The following is a 14,392-nucleotide window of genomic DNA, read 5'->3' on the forward strand; positions in this document are numbered from 1 at the left end:
GAATCTTGGGAAACACGGTGGAAATGCTTCTGTGTGGGTCGTTTTTTACCTCTTACCCTGTATAAATCTTTTTATTGTCTCCATAGTTTTGCTCTTTCCAGAATGTCATAGTTGGAATCATATAGTTTGTAGCCTTTCCAGACTGGTTTATTCCACTTAGTAATAGCATTTAAGGTTCCTCCATGTTTTTTCATTGTTTGATAGCTCATTTCTTTCTCTTTTTTAAGGTTTTTATTTAAATTTCAGTTAACATATAGTGTAATATTAGTTTCAGGTGTAGAATTTAGTGATTCAACACTTAATTCAACACCTGGTGCTCATCACGTGTCCCCCTTAATCCCCATCACCTATTTTTTTTTTTAAGGGAAATTCGATTCTTTATTAGAACTCTTTAGATCAGTGTTTGCAAACATTTACCTGGGGAAGGGGACCGAGAACTACCCACACCATTTTTTTTTTTAAAGATTTTATTTATTTATTCGACAGGACAGAGACAGCCAGCGAGAGAGGGAACACAAGCAGGGGGAGTGGGAGAGGAAGAAGCAGGCTCATAGCGGAGGAGCCTGACTTGGGGCTTGATCCCATAACGCCGGGATCACGCCCTGAGCTGAAGACAGAGGCTTAACCGCTGTGCCAACCAGGCACCCCTACACACCATTCTTTCCCCAGCTTCTTCCTGAAGAAGCGGGACTTAGATGAATAGAGCAGCAGCAAGGTCTTCCACTTTATCTTTGCCTGGCTCCTGCTCCCGGGCCTGAAGTGCTTTTATGACCTGGTAACCAGGTCCTGCGTAGCGTTGGGGGACCTCTGGGTCGCCGCCTCCGGGCTGCTGCGGGGTAGCTCCGGGTGGCCGCCTGGCGGGCAGCGCGTGGGGGGGGGGGAGCTCCGGGTAGCCTCCTGGCGGGCAGCGCGGGGTGGGAGGGGATAGCTCCGGGTGGCCGCCTCGCAGGCAGCGCCGGATGGGGGGAAGGGAGAGCTCCGGGTGGCCGCCTCGCCTCGTGGGCTGAGGGGGTTGGGGAGCTCCCGGTAGCCTCCTGGCAGGCTGCTGGGGGCGGGGGGGGGGGGAAGTCCGGGTAGCCTCCTGGCGGGCAGTGCGGGGTGGGAGGGGGTAGCTCCGGGTGGCTGCCTCAAGGGCAGCCTTCAGGGGACCGCCGGGTAGCAGCCTCGGGGGCAGCCTCGGGGGACCGCTGGGTGGATGCGTCCTGGGCAGGGACCTCGTCTGAGCTTTGTGCCCGGAGTTGGCGGTGATAGTCAGCTAAATTCATGATCATCTTGGCTACATCTTTCTGGTAATAAGGCCGACCAAATATCAAGATATAAGCTTCGCCCTTGGGGTCCCACTGATTAACATGAAGTAGGATCTGTGACATACACTCCACGTGCGGGATGTGCTCTCCTCCGGCATAAGATCGCTTCCACCAGCCAGCCTCGAGGTGAACTGCCTTCGGACTCTTCAGATACTCCGAGTGGAACCAGTAGAGCCGCTTGCTGAGGTTACCGAGCATCGTGAATAGCGTCCCTTCTCGCTGCTCCAGCTGCAGGAGCATCGGAAACCGCCTTTAAGAGAAGCGAACTGGTATGTGCGGAGACACACGTGCTTTCCCATGGTTTTAATGGGACCAGCATTCCTGAGGGGTTGGAATGACTTTTTCATGGAAAGCCTATATATAGGACCTGGAAGCCTCCCAGTTCAGTAATATGATTTTGTTAGATCAGTGTTCACGTTGATATTATTATGACCTTGTAAATAGTATCTGTAGCTGCAGAGTTTGCTACAATTTCTTGCATAGTTTTGTTTTTCTTGATGTCATTAATTGCTCTTTTGCTCAAATGCTTCTTTTTCTTTTAAAATGCTTATTTTTCTACCTCCTCCTTTATCTCCACACTCCCCAGCTGTGTAAATTTCTTCTCTGGACCTTCACGCACAGCAGGAACTTTATCATTTCATCTTGAGAGTACTGCTCCTTCAGTCTTAACTGCTCCAGTCTGGGTTAGCTGCTTTCAGGCCCACAGTCCTGTGGGTTACTCTACCCTTTCCTGGTGTTAGATCCTGGGCTCTCTGGATCCCGTGACTTCCTTTCTTTTGTGTGCATGCACATTTGGTTTTGTTGTTGTTGTTTGTGAAGCAGATTTTACAGTAGTAGCAAGAGCACCCTGGCAACAATTCCTGAGTTGCTCTGTGATCATCTCCAAGAGGACCCTCGTGGTTTTTACTATAGTTCTCTTTCCCACTTTATTTCTGCTTAGCTTCCAGGAAGCTGAGGATGAGGTAGCTGAATTCCAGGAGGGAAGCAGAAAATGAGAGACAGAGTTGTGGGCACAATTAGTTTAGGCTGAATGAAGAAATAGAGACTTGCAGGCTGGTAAGGAGACTGAAGCTTGAAGTGGAAGCTTTGAAGCTAGTGGTAGCAGTGGGTGCCGATGCCTAATGTGCTAGGTTTATCAAAATGAGAAATATACTTTTTCAGGTGGAACTGAAGAGCGGTCATCAACAGCAACAACAACAACAGAATAAGCGTCAAGTGAATTTTTGAAATAAAATGTTTTATTTCATGAAACCAAGGGAAAGTGGTTTAGAGTTTAGAAGTTCACTTAGAAACTTCATAGCTGTCAGTTTTCTAGCTATAATATTCCTATAATTTTCAAAGGCTGATTGTTTTGACAGAGTGCTTCCTTCTACAGGACTTTATTTTTTTATTTTTATTTTTATTTTTTTAATGTTTTTTTTTATTACATTATGTTAGTCACCATACAGTACATCCCTAGTTTCTGATGCGAGGTTCGATGTTTCATTAGTTGAGTATAACACCCAGTGCACCATGCAATATGTGCCCTCCTTACTACCCATCACCAGTCTATCCCATTCCCCCAACCCCCTCCCCTCTGAAGCCCTCAGTTTGTTTCTCTGAGTCCATAGTCTCCCATGCTTCACTCCCCCTTCTGATTACCCCCCTTTCTTTATCCCTTTCTTCCCCTACCCATCTTCCTAGTTCTTAATGTTCCATAGATAAGAGAAATCATATAATTGTCTTTCTCTGCTTGACTTATTTCACTTAGCATTATCTCCTCCAGTGCCGTCTATGTTGCAGCAAATGTTGAGAACTCGTTCTTTCTGATAGCTGAGTAATATTCCATTGTATATATGGACCACAGCTTCTTAATCAAGTCATCTGTTGAAGGGCATCTTTGTTCCTTCCGCGATTTAGCTATTGTGGATAATGCTGCTATGAACATTGGGGTGCATATGGCCCTTCTCTTCACTACGTCTGTATCTTTGGGGTAAATACCCAGTAGTGCAATGGCTGGGTCATAGGGTAGCTCAATTTTTAACTTTTTAAGGGACCTCCACACTGTTTTCCAGAGTGGCTGTACCAACTTGCATTCCCACCAACAATGTAGGAGGGATCCCCTTTCTCCACATCCTCTCCAGCAATTGCTGTTTCCTGCCTTGTTGATTTTTGCCATTCTAACTGGTGAAGGTGGTATCTTAGTGTGGTTTTGATTTGAATTTCCTTGATGGCTAATGATTTTGAACATTTTTTCATGTGTCTGTTAGCCATTTGTATGTCGTCATTAGAAAAGTGTCTGTTCATATCTTCTGCCCATTTTATGATTTATTTGTTTCTCACGTATTGAGTTTGAGAAGTTCTTTGTAGATCTTTGATACCAGTCTTTTTTTTTTAATGATTTTTTATTATATTATGTTAGTCACCATACAGTACATCCCTGGTTTCCGATATAAAGTTCGATGATTCATTAGTTGCGTATAACACCCAGTGCACCATGCAATACGTGCCCTCCTTACTACCCATCACCGGTCTATCCCATTCCCCCACCCCCCTCCCCTCTGAGGCCCTCAGTTTGTTTCTTATAGTACATAGTCTCTCATGTTTCATTCCTCCTTCTGCTTACACTCCCTTTCTTTATCCCTTTCTTCCCCTACCGATCATCCTATCGCTTATTTTCCATAGATGAGAGAAATCATATGATATTTGTCTTTCTCTGCTTGACTTATTTCATTTAGCATTATCTCCTCCAGTGCTGTCCATGTTGCAGCAAATGTTGAGAACTCGTTCTTTCTGATAGCTGCGTAATATTCTATTGTATATATGGACCACAGCTTCTTAATCCAGTCGTCTGTTGAAGGGCATCTCGGCTCCTTCCATGATTTAGCTATTGTGGACAATGCTGCTATGAACATTAGGGTGCATATGGCCCTTCTCTTCACTACGTCTGTATCTTTGGGGTAAAGACCTAGTAGTGCAATGGCTGGGTCATAGGGTAGCTCAATTTTTTAATCATGACATTTGCTTACCATCATATTGTTTCACTCATTACTTAGTAACACTAAATATAATTTTAAATTTAATGTGTTACAGGTTGAATTGTGTCCTCTCCAAAAGATATGTTCTGGTCCTCACCCCTGATGTCTCAGAATATAGCCTTATTTGGAGATGGGGTCTTTACAGAGGCAATCAAGTTAAAATGAGATCGTTAGGGCTGTCCCTAATCCAGTACGATGATGTCCTTTTAAAAAGGGAAAATTCAGACCTAGAGACAAACATGTGTAGGAAAAAGAAAAAATTAAGACCTAGGGAGAAAACAACTGTCTATAAGCCAAAAAGAAAGGCCTGGATCAATTATTTCCCTCATGACATTCAGAAGGAACCAAACCTGCCAACATCTTTATCTTGACTTCTAGCCTCCAGAAATATGAGACAATTTCTGTTGGCTAACCCACTCAGTTTGCAGTAATCTGTTACAACAGCCTTAGGAAAGTAATACAAGTATATTCGTTTCAATTTTATATGAAAACTTTCCATTCTAAAATCCAATATTTTATATTATCTTAATTTTTAATTCTTTAAAATATCAGTTCATAATAATTAGTGGTTTAGTACTGTATAAACATTGTTTAAACATATTTATAGACATGAAATTTTTCCTTGCCTTTCTTCCATGATATTTGCCTTTACCTGTTATAATTCTTCCTCTCTGCCCATTTATTTCCTAAATCTTTTACTGACTTCTTTACTAAACAATTCATGTGAGAATTCCTGTCTTGTCCATCTCCTCTTTCCCTTAGGCCATCTTGTATATATATCAACTACGTCCATATAGCTGTGTAGGTATATAGTCAAGTTATTAGTAGGTCACCTAGGCAACCCCAAATACTGACTCATTTAATGGTGTGACAGAGCAGCAGGGCCAAAGATTTCATCGAAATGTGAATGTACCCCGAGTGACTCAGTACCAGAAGCATATGAAGATTGGAGGAGAAATAAATTTTGAAATGTACATAACTGAAAATTCTTCTAATGTTCAATGAATAACATGCAATTAGAGAATTTGGTTCTCAAGTAATAGAAGTTCTTTCTTTTTGGGTATATGCAAAGATAAGCACACTATTTTTTAGTGGCAATTACACAAAATAGAATTTATCAGAATTCCTGTGTTTGTAGGGTACAAACCTGTGAAGTCAGTGAGTATGAAAGTAACAACTCGTGTGAAGGAAACTTGAGATTTTTCCCAAATTTGAAAACAATCCTTAAAGTTATATGATATTCCATTAACAAGTTATAATGCTAAAAATATTTTTTTAAACAACCAATGTTTTAAAAAATCAACCATGCTAGTGGAAAAGTAGAATTTTCTTTTTACTATTTGTATAGAAAATTATACTGAGGCACCAAGGTGGCTTAGTTGGTTAAGTGTCTGATTTTTTATCTCAGCTCAGATCTTGATCTCAGGGTCATGAGTTCAAGGCTCGTGTTGTGCTCTAGCTAGGCTGGAGTCTAGAAGGGAGGGAAGGAAGGAAAGAAGGAAGAAAGGGGAAGGGGCAAGGGAAAGGGAAAGGAAGGAAAAAGGGAAGGAAGGAAGGAAGGAAGGAAGGAAGGAAATTATATCACCAAAGCACTGGAATTTGAAGAGGAGGTCAAAGAGTACCCAGCCAAAAATATCAGAAAAGAAGTGTTACAGAAGTACGTCAGAAATAAATAGCATAAAAATACGTTATTTCTCTGGACTTTGTGATGTTTAAGGTATTAGTTTTTTAAAATTTGTAATTTATTATTTTTCTCATTCTAAGTAAATATCCCTGTCTGTATGTAATTCTGCATTTATGTTTTTTTTTTTATTTTGCGAACTATATAATATCATCCTTTAAAAACCAAACTAAATGTATCCCAACTTAACTTTTCAAGCCAGATTTCAAATATGCCTTTTTCAACATCACCTGACATGAGGAGGGTAGAGTAGAAAAGGTCAGAGTTAAAAAAATATAGTACTTTTACCATGGTTAAAATATCTTATTTTGTGAATTTCACACACACACAAAATCTGATTGTGTGAATCCATTGCTAGCAGCTCTCCCAGAGCTGTAGAAGGGGCTTGGACAATTGAAACTCCCCAATAAATCTTCTTGTGCCCCCCACTGAGTATCAGCCCATCCTTTCTCCATAATTCCATGGCCATAGGTTCAGTCATTCATTGAATAAGTTTCGGCAGGGCATTTAGTACATATGAGGCTCTGTTCTAGATGTGGGTGTAGAAACAGCGAATAACAATCCATGTTCCCACAGAGCTTTTTTGTCAGGTGGGGAGGGGGGAACAACCAATTAGCAAGTAAATACATAAGTAACCAAGACTATTTTAGATAGTCATATAAGCAATGCAGGAAATAAAATAGGAATTGATAAAGATGACTGGGGTAATGAGCAACCTGAGATAGTACTAGAAGGTGATTCTAAGAAGAAAATATTCTGAGACATAATAATAAACATAAACCATTGCTATAAATATTTTAGGAGAAATAATTTTAGAGAGAGAGAGTGAGCACACATGTGAGTGGGGAGGAGAGGCCGAGGCAGAGGGAGAGAAAAAATAAGCTGACTCTCTGCTTAGCTGGGAGCCCTATGTGGGACTGGATCCCAGGATCCTGAGATCATGACCGGAGCTGAAATCTAGAGTCGGACACTCAACAGACTGAGCCACCCAGGCACCTTAGAAATTATTTTTTTTAATAATTTGTTATTTATTTGAGAGAGAGCAAGCACGAGCAGCAGGGTGGAGAAACAGAGGAAAAGAAGCATGCTCCCCGCTGAGCAGGAAGCCTGACGTGGGGCTTGATCCCAGGACCTCAAATTCATGACCCGAGCTGAAGGCAGATACTTAACCGACTGAGCCACTCTATTATTTTAAATAGAGTAAATAATAAATGCAAAAGCTCTGGGCAGAAAACTGTTGCATGTTCAAGGAATCTAAAGAATGTAGTGTTGGCTAGAGCAGGAAAGCAGAGAACGGGAGGAAATGAGGAAGGGGTGAGAGCATGATGTTAGACTTTCAAGGCAGGACTGTTGGACTAATTGCAAAAGGCTATTCCTTCCTGAATGTTCCAAAGGCACTTCAGATTTAACATATTTAAAACCAAATTCACCACCTTTCTTCCACCAGCATGTTTATGCTTCTACCTTGCCCATCTCATTTAATGACATCATCTCCCCTCAGTTGCCCGACCTAAAAGAATCTCCTACTCTGCCCTGTAATTCTTCCCTGATTCCAAATCTAGTTTATTAACAAATCTTATTTGCTGATTCTTCCTCACAAATCTCTCTCGTCCTGCGCCCCTTTCCAGGTCACTGCTCCTGTTCCAGTTTACCCCTTCACCATCTCCCCTGCAGTTTCACCTCACTTCCCTCTTAGAGACCCACTGCTTTTCCTTTTATTTCCCTGAGTTAGTCTTTACACAGCAGCTGTCATGAGCTTTGCAAACAATGATCGGTTATGTCGCTCTGTTGTTAAAACGCCTCCTAATGGTCCATCACCGCACAAATAAGAATGTCTACACCATTAGACATGGAATCCAAGATCCTTTAGGTCTGACTATTGCCTATGACTCCAGTCTCCATCACACAGATTAATTCTCCAACAAAACCAAACTACTTTCAATTTCCTTTATGTTCCCACTGCTTCAAACCTTTATTCTTTGCACATGTTGTTTTTGACATTTGGAAAGACTATTCCCATTACGTCCCCTGCTGTGTCCCTGCAAAATTCACCCTGAAAAGCCTAGGTTTAGTGTCCATATTTTTTGGTAACACTTCTCTTGAAGCTTTCTCTCCCCACTACACACCACCACCAGGACTTGACCTCTCATTACCTCTGTTTGTGCTGCTTTTTGCACATAGAATCATTTTAGAAGTCTGGTTTCCCCCTGTTGATACCTATTAGAATGATTTGATGCCTGTACTTCATGCAATGTGATGAGGAGCCTACAGAGCTTGTCCCTGAACAGTACAGCTATCGATCACAAAAATAAAACGTTAGACCTACAGGGAATTTTTATCATTAAGGTGATCCCTTCATCATACAAATGAAGGAACTGATAACCAGAAAGGTTAAGCAGCCAACAGCACCCTAACTAGTTTTTTATGGAGCCCATAGTAACTTCGTATCTCCTGCCTCCAGAGCTTTAGCCTCGGGCTTTGTGTGCCATTGGGGATTTCTCCCCTCCTCTGCCTTATTTACGTTCACGGATGTTATCTTCAATGGAAAGCTGATGGGTAGCTATGGATGCATTTACTTTATATTAAGCACTCTACCAACATTCCTGAAGGGATGAAATAAAAGGCTTGAGTTTGTAATGATCTAATTGATACTGTCAATGGAGTGAGACTATGCTTAGGAAGCCTATTGCTTCATTCCTTAATTCTTTTGTCAAACATTCACTAATCACCTTTAATATGCAAAATGCCATACTTTGTGTTGAGAATGAAAAGGCAAACAGAAAATGTGCTCTTTGCACACCAGAAAGTCACAGAGAAATAAAACACATGATCATAATACTAAAGCAAAGTTAGAAAAGCCATACTGAAAGTGTGAATAAATCAAGAAGTGCATGATTCTGGAAATCTTTTAGGAAAGAGTCACCAAGTTTTTTAGAGAAGATTATATTTGAGCTATACATTCCTTCATTTATTCATTCATTATTATTCATTTATTTACTATTAACAAGCACTTAGCTTGTTAATAACAATTTTTTTAAGAAGACGAAACTAAAGGATGAATCATGAAATAACTGCTCAATCAGTGTTATTTTTAGGGACAGCTTGACTTAATCTCATTGACAGTGCTGCTTTATTCATCACACCATGAAACTAGATTCAAGTCAGTGATATTCATATGCCTATAAAATTCAGAATTATTTCAACTTTTATTTTATTTTTGTTTTTATTTTTTTTTAAGATTTTATTTATTTATTTGAAAGAGATAGAGACATTCAGCAAGAGAGGGAACACAAGCTGGGGGAGTGGGAGAGGAAGAAGAAGGTTCATAGCGGAGGAGCCTGATGTGGGGCTCGATCCCATAACTCTGGGATCACGCCCTGAGCCGAAGGCAGACGCTTAACTGCTGTGCCACCCAGGCGCCCCTATTTCAATTTTTAAAATCGTATGTTTTATTAGTTTAGTCTTGAGTGTTTCACCTTTAAAGTTTAATTTTAATTTTCTCTCTGTGGTCTCTGAAACTGGAGTAAGTCCAGAATTCTTTTGTGATTAACCCTCTACCGATATGAACAACATGCTCATTTCGCTTGCCACAAGAATGCTGCTACGATGAATTCTACAAAGAATAGTTTGGGAAATTGAAATAAAGTAAAAATCTTCTGCTCTTATAATGAGACTATCTCCTATTTCACAGTATAACAAATTTGACAAACGGCTATTTCATTCGGCTTTTCATATTTGTTTGCTTGGTCTGTGTCTAAAGGTAAATATGTACATGTGCAAACCTATTCTTACTGTGTCTCTTAGTCATCCAAACCCTGGATTTCTGGAAGGCTAAAAAAGAAGCAATCATTCGATGTTGCCAGTTTGATTTCCAAACATAAAAGTTTATAAGGTTTTTCAAAAACATCCCAAAGCTCTAGCTATGCATTTTAATTTATTTTGTTTACGGTAAAAATTCTCTGATAGCTTTTCAACATTTTTCAACAGTCATTTTAAAATTTTGAACAAATCTGCCTCTTGTTATTACTCTTGGAAGAGAAGATCCTATAGGACTTTTCTTCCTTTGATATGAAGAGTATTTCATAATATTATAAAATATTATCAAATCTAAAAATTAAATTTTTTATAAGTACATGTATACTTGTGTTTAACATGGAAATAGGAAAGTATAGCCATCATTAGTTATGTAAATAACTCCTGTCTATACATATAGATGTATGGATATAAAGATATCTTACAATTTTTAAAATAAGGTATCATGGACTTGCTTCGTTATTTTTATGATTGTTGAATACATGCCTCACTGTACCCTCACAAGTCAGTTATTTATATGCGCACACTGAAACTAAATGACTCACCCAAGATCACACAGCTAGATTACTTACTAAACTGGGTTGCAATAAAGCAACGTTTAGGCCATGTGATAGATTATTTTTTTGTATGTAAATTTACTCCTTAGGCATGATCTTTTGTTTTGTGATTAAATTTCCAAAGGGCATTTTTGACATTCACATTACCTTATTTCAAGTGGAAATTAATTTCCCCTTGACAAGTGTTGTGAGTTTCAAAATATCCCTGTGCACACGTTTGCTGAAAAGGTTATTTATATTACAAATGTTTGCATCAAAGATATCTAAGCTTTTATTATGCACACATATCTTTATATACATAGTACTCATTATAAGTTTATGAGATTAGTTTTCTGTAGTGACTTTTGGAAACTAGTCTACCGCTTTATGATTATGCTGTGTGTTTCGCATCCTATTTAAATGTTATTTTGGGCTTTAATTTTTAACCTTGTAAGTTTCATTACCGTGTCATAGAATTTCATCTGAATAACCACGCCCCCCCCCAAAAAATTAGAGCTCTTCAGCTCTAAATTCATGTAACTGAAAGTAGCTCTCCTCGTCTTTGTTATTATGATCAGCACATTGAAACTCGAGGCAAGGTTGTTGATGGGCAGAGATCCTGAGGGCGGGAACTGCAGGCAGCTCCGTGGCAGGAGGAAAGCATTTGAATGCAGGCACTGGCACTTCTGCAGAGCAAGTTTCTTCATTCCGCATCTGTGGAATAGACCAAAAACCCGAAGCATCTGGCAGGATATGTGGCAGCTGGAAAATCCCCTAACCACATATTTTAAAGCCCGTAAGATGCTTGTGGTTTAGCACGTATATGTCGTTATTCTAACATTCACTAAAATAAAATGCAATTACACATTACTGAATACTATTGATTTTCTCTTATATCAGGATAATTTCGGCTGTCTTAATTCCCTCAAATAATATCTTAGAACTCGTGTGCTAAATGGAAACCCAGAGAATAATTTACATTTTTCTTTTTAGTGAAGATATAAATGAATTAAAACTTTAGAAAGAATAACCCAAGGCCCTCAAGAACTGATTATCCCTCTTGCTTTAACCTGAATTCTCCTTTTATTAAGAAAGATTCACTATTCAAGGAACATTTTATCTTCATAAAATGGAGTCTTTCATTTCTGGGGACTCATGACAAATGAACAAATGAAGGGACAGATGAAGACTCATTAAGGGACTTGTTTGAATTTAAATGGGGGAAAAGATTTCAAATAGGTAAATTAAATATGCAGATATATGTGCATATATGTATATGCATATACATATACTTGCCTGTGGTTTTCTTCAGTAAGTTAATTTATAGCTTTTTTTTTTTTTTTTTTTTTTTTTTTTTTTACTTTAAGGAATAAGAAATGGGTGTGTATATGAATGGGTTTTAATCTTTGCAGCAGTTCCACGATGTCTCCATTGCTTTTCACTTAAGAAAACATATCCAGCCTTTGCCCACCTAAATCAGGATATTTCCATTAGAAGAAGAAGGAGGAGGGGAAGAAGAAGGAGGAGGAAGAGGGGGAGGAGAACCACCTCACCAGGTTCAGTGTGATGCCTTGTTTTACATTAGGTGTTATAGAAATCTGTACAAATGTGTGCAGCTGTTTCCGTTCAGTCAATGATAGTATTTATTCGGAGACCTCCTGCAATTTCATGGCCGATGACTCCTGTTGCCATAAACCATTCAGAGGGAAAGGAAAACCCAATGAGTAATCACTGTGCACTGAAAATGTTGTTGTAAAAGTAAGGTGGCAGAGACAAGGCCTCTAGAGTTGAATTCTGAAGACCCAAACCAACTCTAATCAATCTGTTAGATCTTGTTACTCAAACTTGGTAGCATTTTTATGCTGCGTGAGCCATTTAATATTATTTTAAACTGAATGCCTTTACTTTAACATGAAATACTAATTAACCATTGTTAATTCCATAAGATATTTTTTTTATCCCCTTTCCCTTCCATTGGCTATATAACAGTGATTATAGTTCTGTAAAATGCCTTGTTTTCTTCATTTTTTTATTAGAAAAACTAAATTAATAAACTTGAAACCTTTCATTAAAAGAAGTTCTTCAAAATTTAGTATCTTAATGTTCAAAATAAGTAACTAAAGGGTAGCATAAGAAAATTTTTAAAAAAGGGATATTCCTTGATATATAATGTGTGTGCATATATACACAAAAATGATAGATAGATGATAGATAGTCATAACATTATTAAAGCAACATTTTCTAGCCTGGGATATATTTTCAAAAGAAAATAGAAACATACGCACCTAATTTTATTTATATGGTAATTTTTCACTTTTTTATATTAGGGGAAAAGGTAATAGGTTTTTTTGTAGAGTTTTTTCAAAAGAAATAGTTAAGGGGCACCTGGGTGGCTCAGTTGGTTAAGCGTCTGCTTTAAGCTCAGGTCATGATCCTGGAGTCCCAGGATTGAGCCCTGCATCAGTCTCTCTGCTCATCAGGGAGTCTGCTTCACCCTCTCCCACTCCGGCTGCTCATGTTCTCTCTTTCTCTCTCTCTCTCACTCTCAAATAAATAAAATCTTTTAAAAAAATAAAAATAAAGTAAAAAAAAAAAAGTAGTTAAAACCCATGTTAAGAAATCCCCTTTCTTTTAATATGAAAGTGACTTTTTATTTTATTCTATTTTAATTCAATATAGTTAACATACGGTGTTATATTAGTTTCAGGTGTACAATATAGTGATTCAACAATTCCATACATTACTCAGTGCTCATTGTGATAAATGTACTCTTAATCCTTGTCACCTATTTCACCCATCCCCCCACCCAACTCCCTTCTGATAACCATCAGTTTGTTCCCTGTAGTTAAGAGTCTGTTTTTGGTTAGTTACTTTTTTCCTTTGTTTTGTTTCTTAAATTCCACATATGAGTGAAATCATATGGTATTTGTCTTTCTCTGTCTGACTTATTGCACTGAGCATTATACTCTCTAGATCCATTCATGTTGCAAATGGCAAGATTTCATTCTTTTCTTCATTCTTTGGCTGAGTAATATTCCATTGTATATATATCCCACTTCTTTATCTATTCATCTAGTGTTGGACACTTTACGATATTTGGCTATTGTAAATAATGCTGCAATAAACATAGGGGTACATATATCTAGCCGAATTGGTGTTTTTGTATTCCTGCATCATATGGTAGTTCTATTTTTAATTTTTTGAGTAACCTCCCATGTCTTCTGCCCATTTTTAATTGGATTATTTGTTTTTTTGGTGTTGAGTTATATCAGTTCTTTATATATCTTGGATACTAGCCCTTTGTCGATTATGTCATTTGTAAATAGCTTCTCCCAGTCATTAGGTTGTCTTTTAGTTCTGTTGGTCATTTCCTTTGCTTTTCATTTTGAAGTAGTTCCAATAGTTTATTTTTGCTTTTATTTCCCTTGCCTTAGGAGAAATATCTAGAAAATGTTGCTATGGCCAGTGTTAGAGAAATCACTGCTTGTGCTTTCTTCTAGAATTTTTATGTTTCAAGTTTCACATTTAGGTCTTTAACCCATTTTGAGTTTATTTTTGTGTACCAAGTAAAAAAGTGGTCCAGTTTCATTCTTTTGCATAGAGATTTCCCAACATCATTTGTTGAAGAGACTCTCTTTTACCCTTTGCATATTCTTGCCTCCTTTGTCAAAGATTAATTGACCATATAATTACAGGTTTATTTCTGGGCTCTCTATTCTGTTCCATTGATCTATGTGTTTATTTTTATGCTGATACCATACTGTTTTGACTACTACAATTTCGTACCATAACTTGAAATCTGGGATTGTGATACTTCCTCTTTGTTTTTCTTTTTCATGATTGCTTTGGCTATTCAGGGTCTTTTGTGGTTCCATACAAATTTTAGGTTGGTTTGTTCTACTTCTGTAAAAAATGCTGTTGGTATGTTGATAGGGTTTGCACTTAATGTGTAGATTTCTTTGGGTAGTATGGACATTTAAACAATATTTGTCCTTCCAATTCATGAGCATGGAATATCTTTCCATTTGTGTTGTCTTT

At 38.5% G+C, this 14,392-nt stretch overlaps 1 protein-coding gene across 1 annotated transcript in view; it reads right to left on the reverse strand.

The window, feature by feature from the left end:
- Positions 1-1,127: 1,127 nt before the first annotated feature.
- The window catches only part of LOC113250099 (KH domain-containing protein 3-like), a 40,908-nt gene continuing 27,643 nt past the window's right edge, over positions 1,128-14,392 (reverse strand). Inside the window, exon 2 of the mRNA XM_048218425.1 lies at positions 1,128-1,557. Within this exon, the coding sequence (XP_048074382.1) occupies positions 1,128-1,557 (430 nt within the window). The remainder of the gene's footprint in view (positions 1,558-14,392) is intronic.

This window comes from Ursus arctos, unplaced genomic scaffold (assembly GCF_023065955.2).
Source record: "Ursus arctos isolate Adak ecotype North America unplaced genomic scaffold, UrsArc2.0 scaffold_17, whole genome shotgun sequence".
Lineage (NCBI taxonomy): Eukaryota > Metazoa > Chordata > Mammalia > Carnivora > Ursidae > Ursus > Ursus arctos.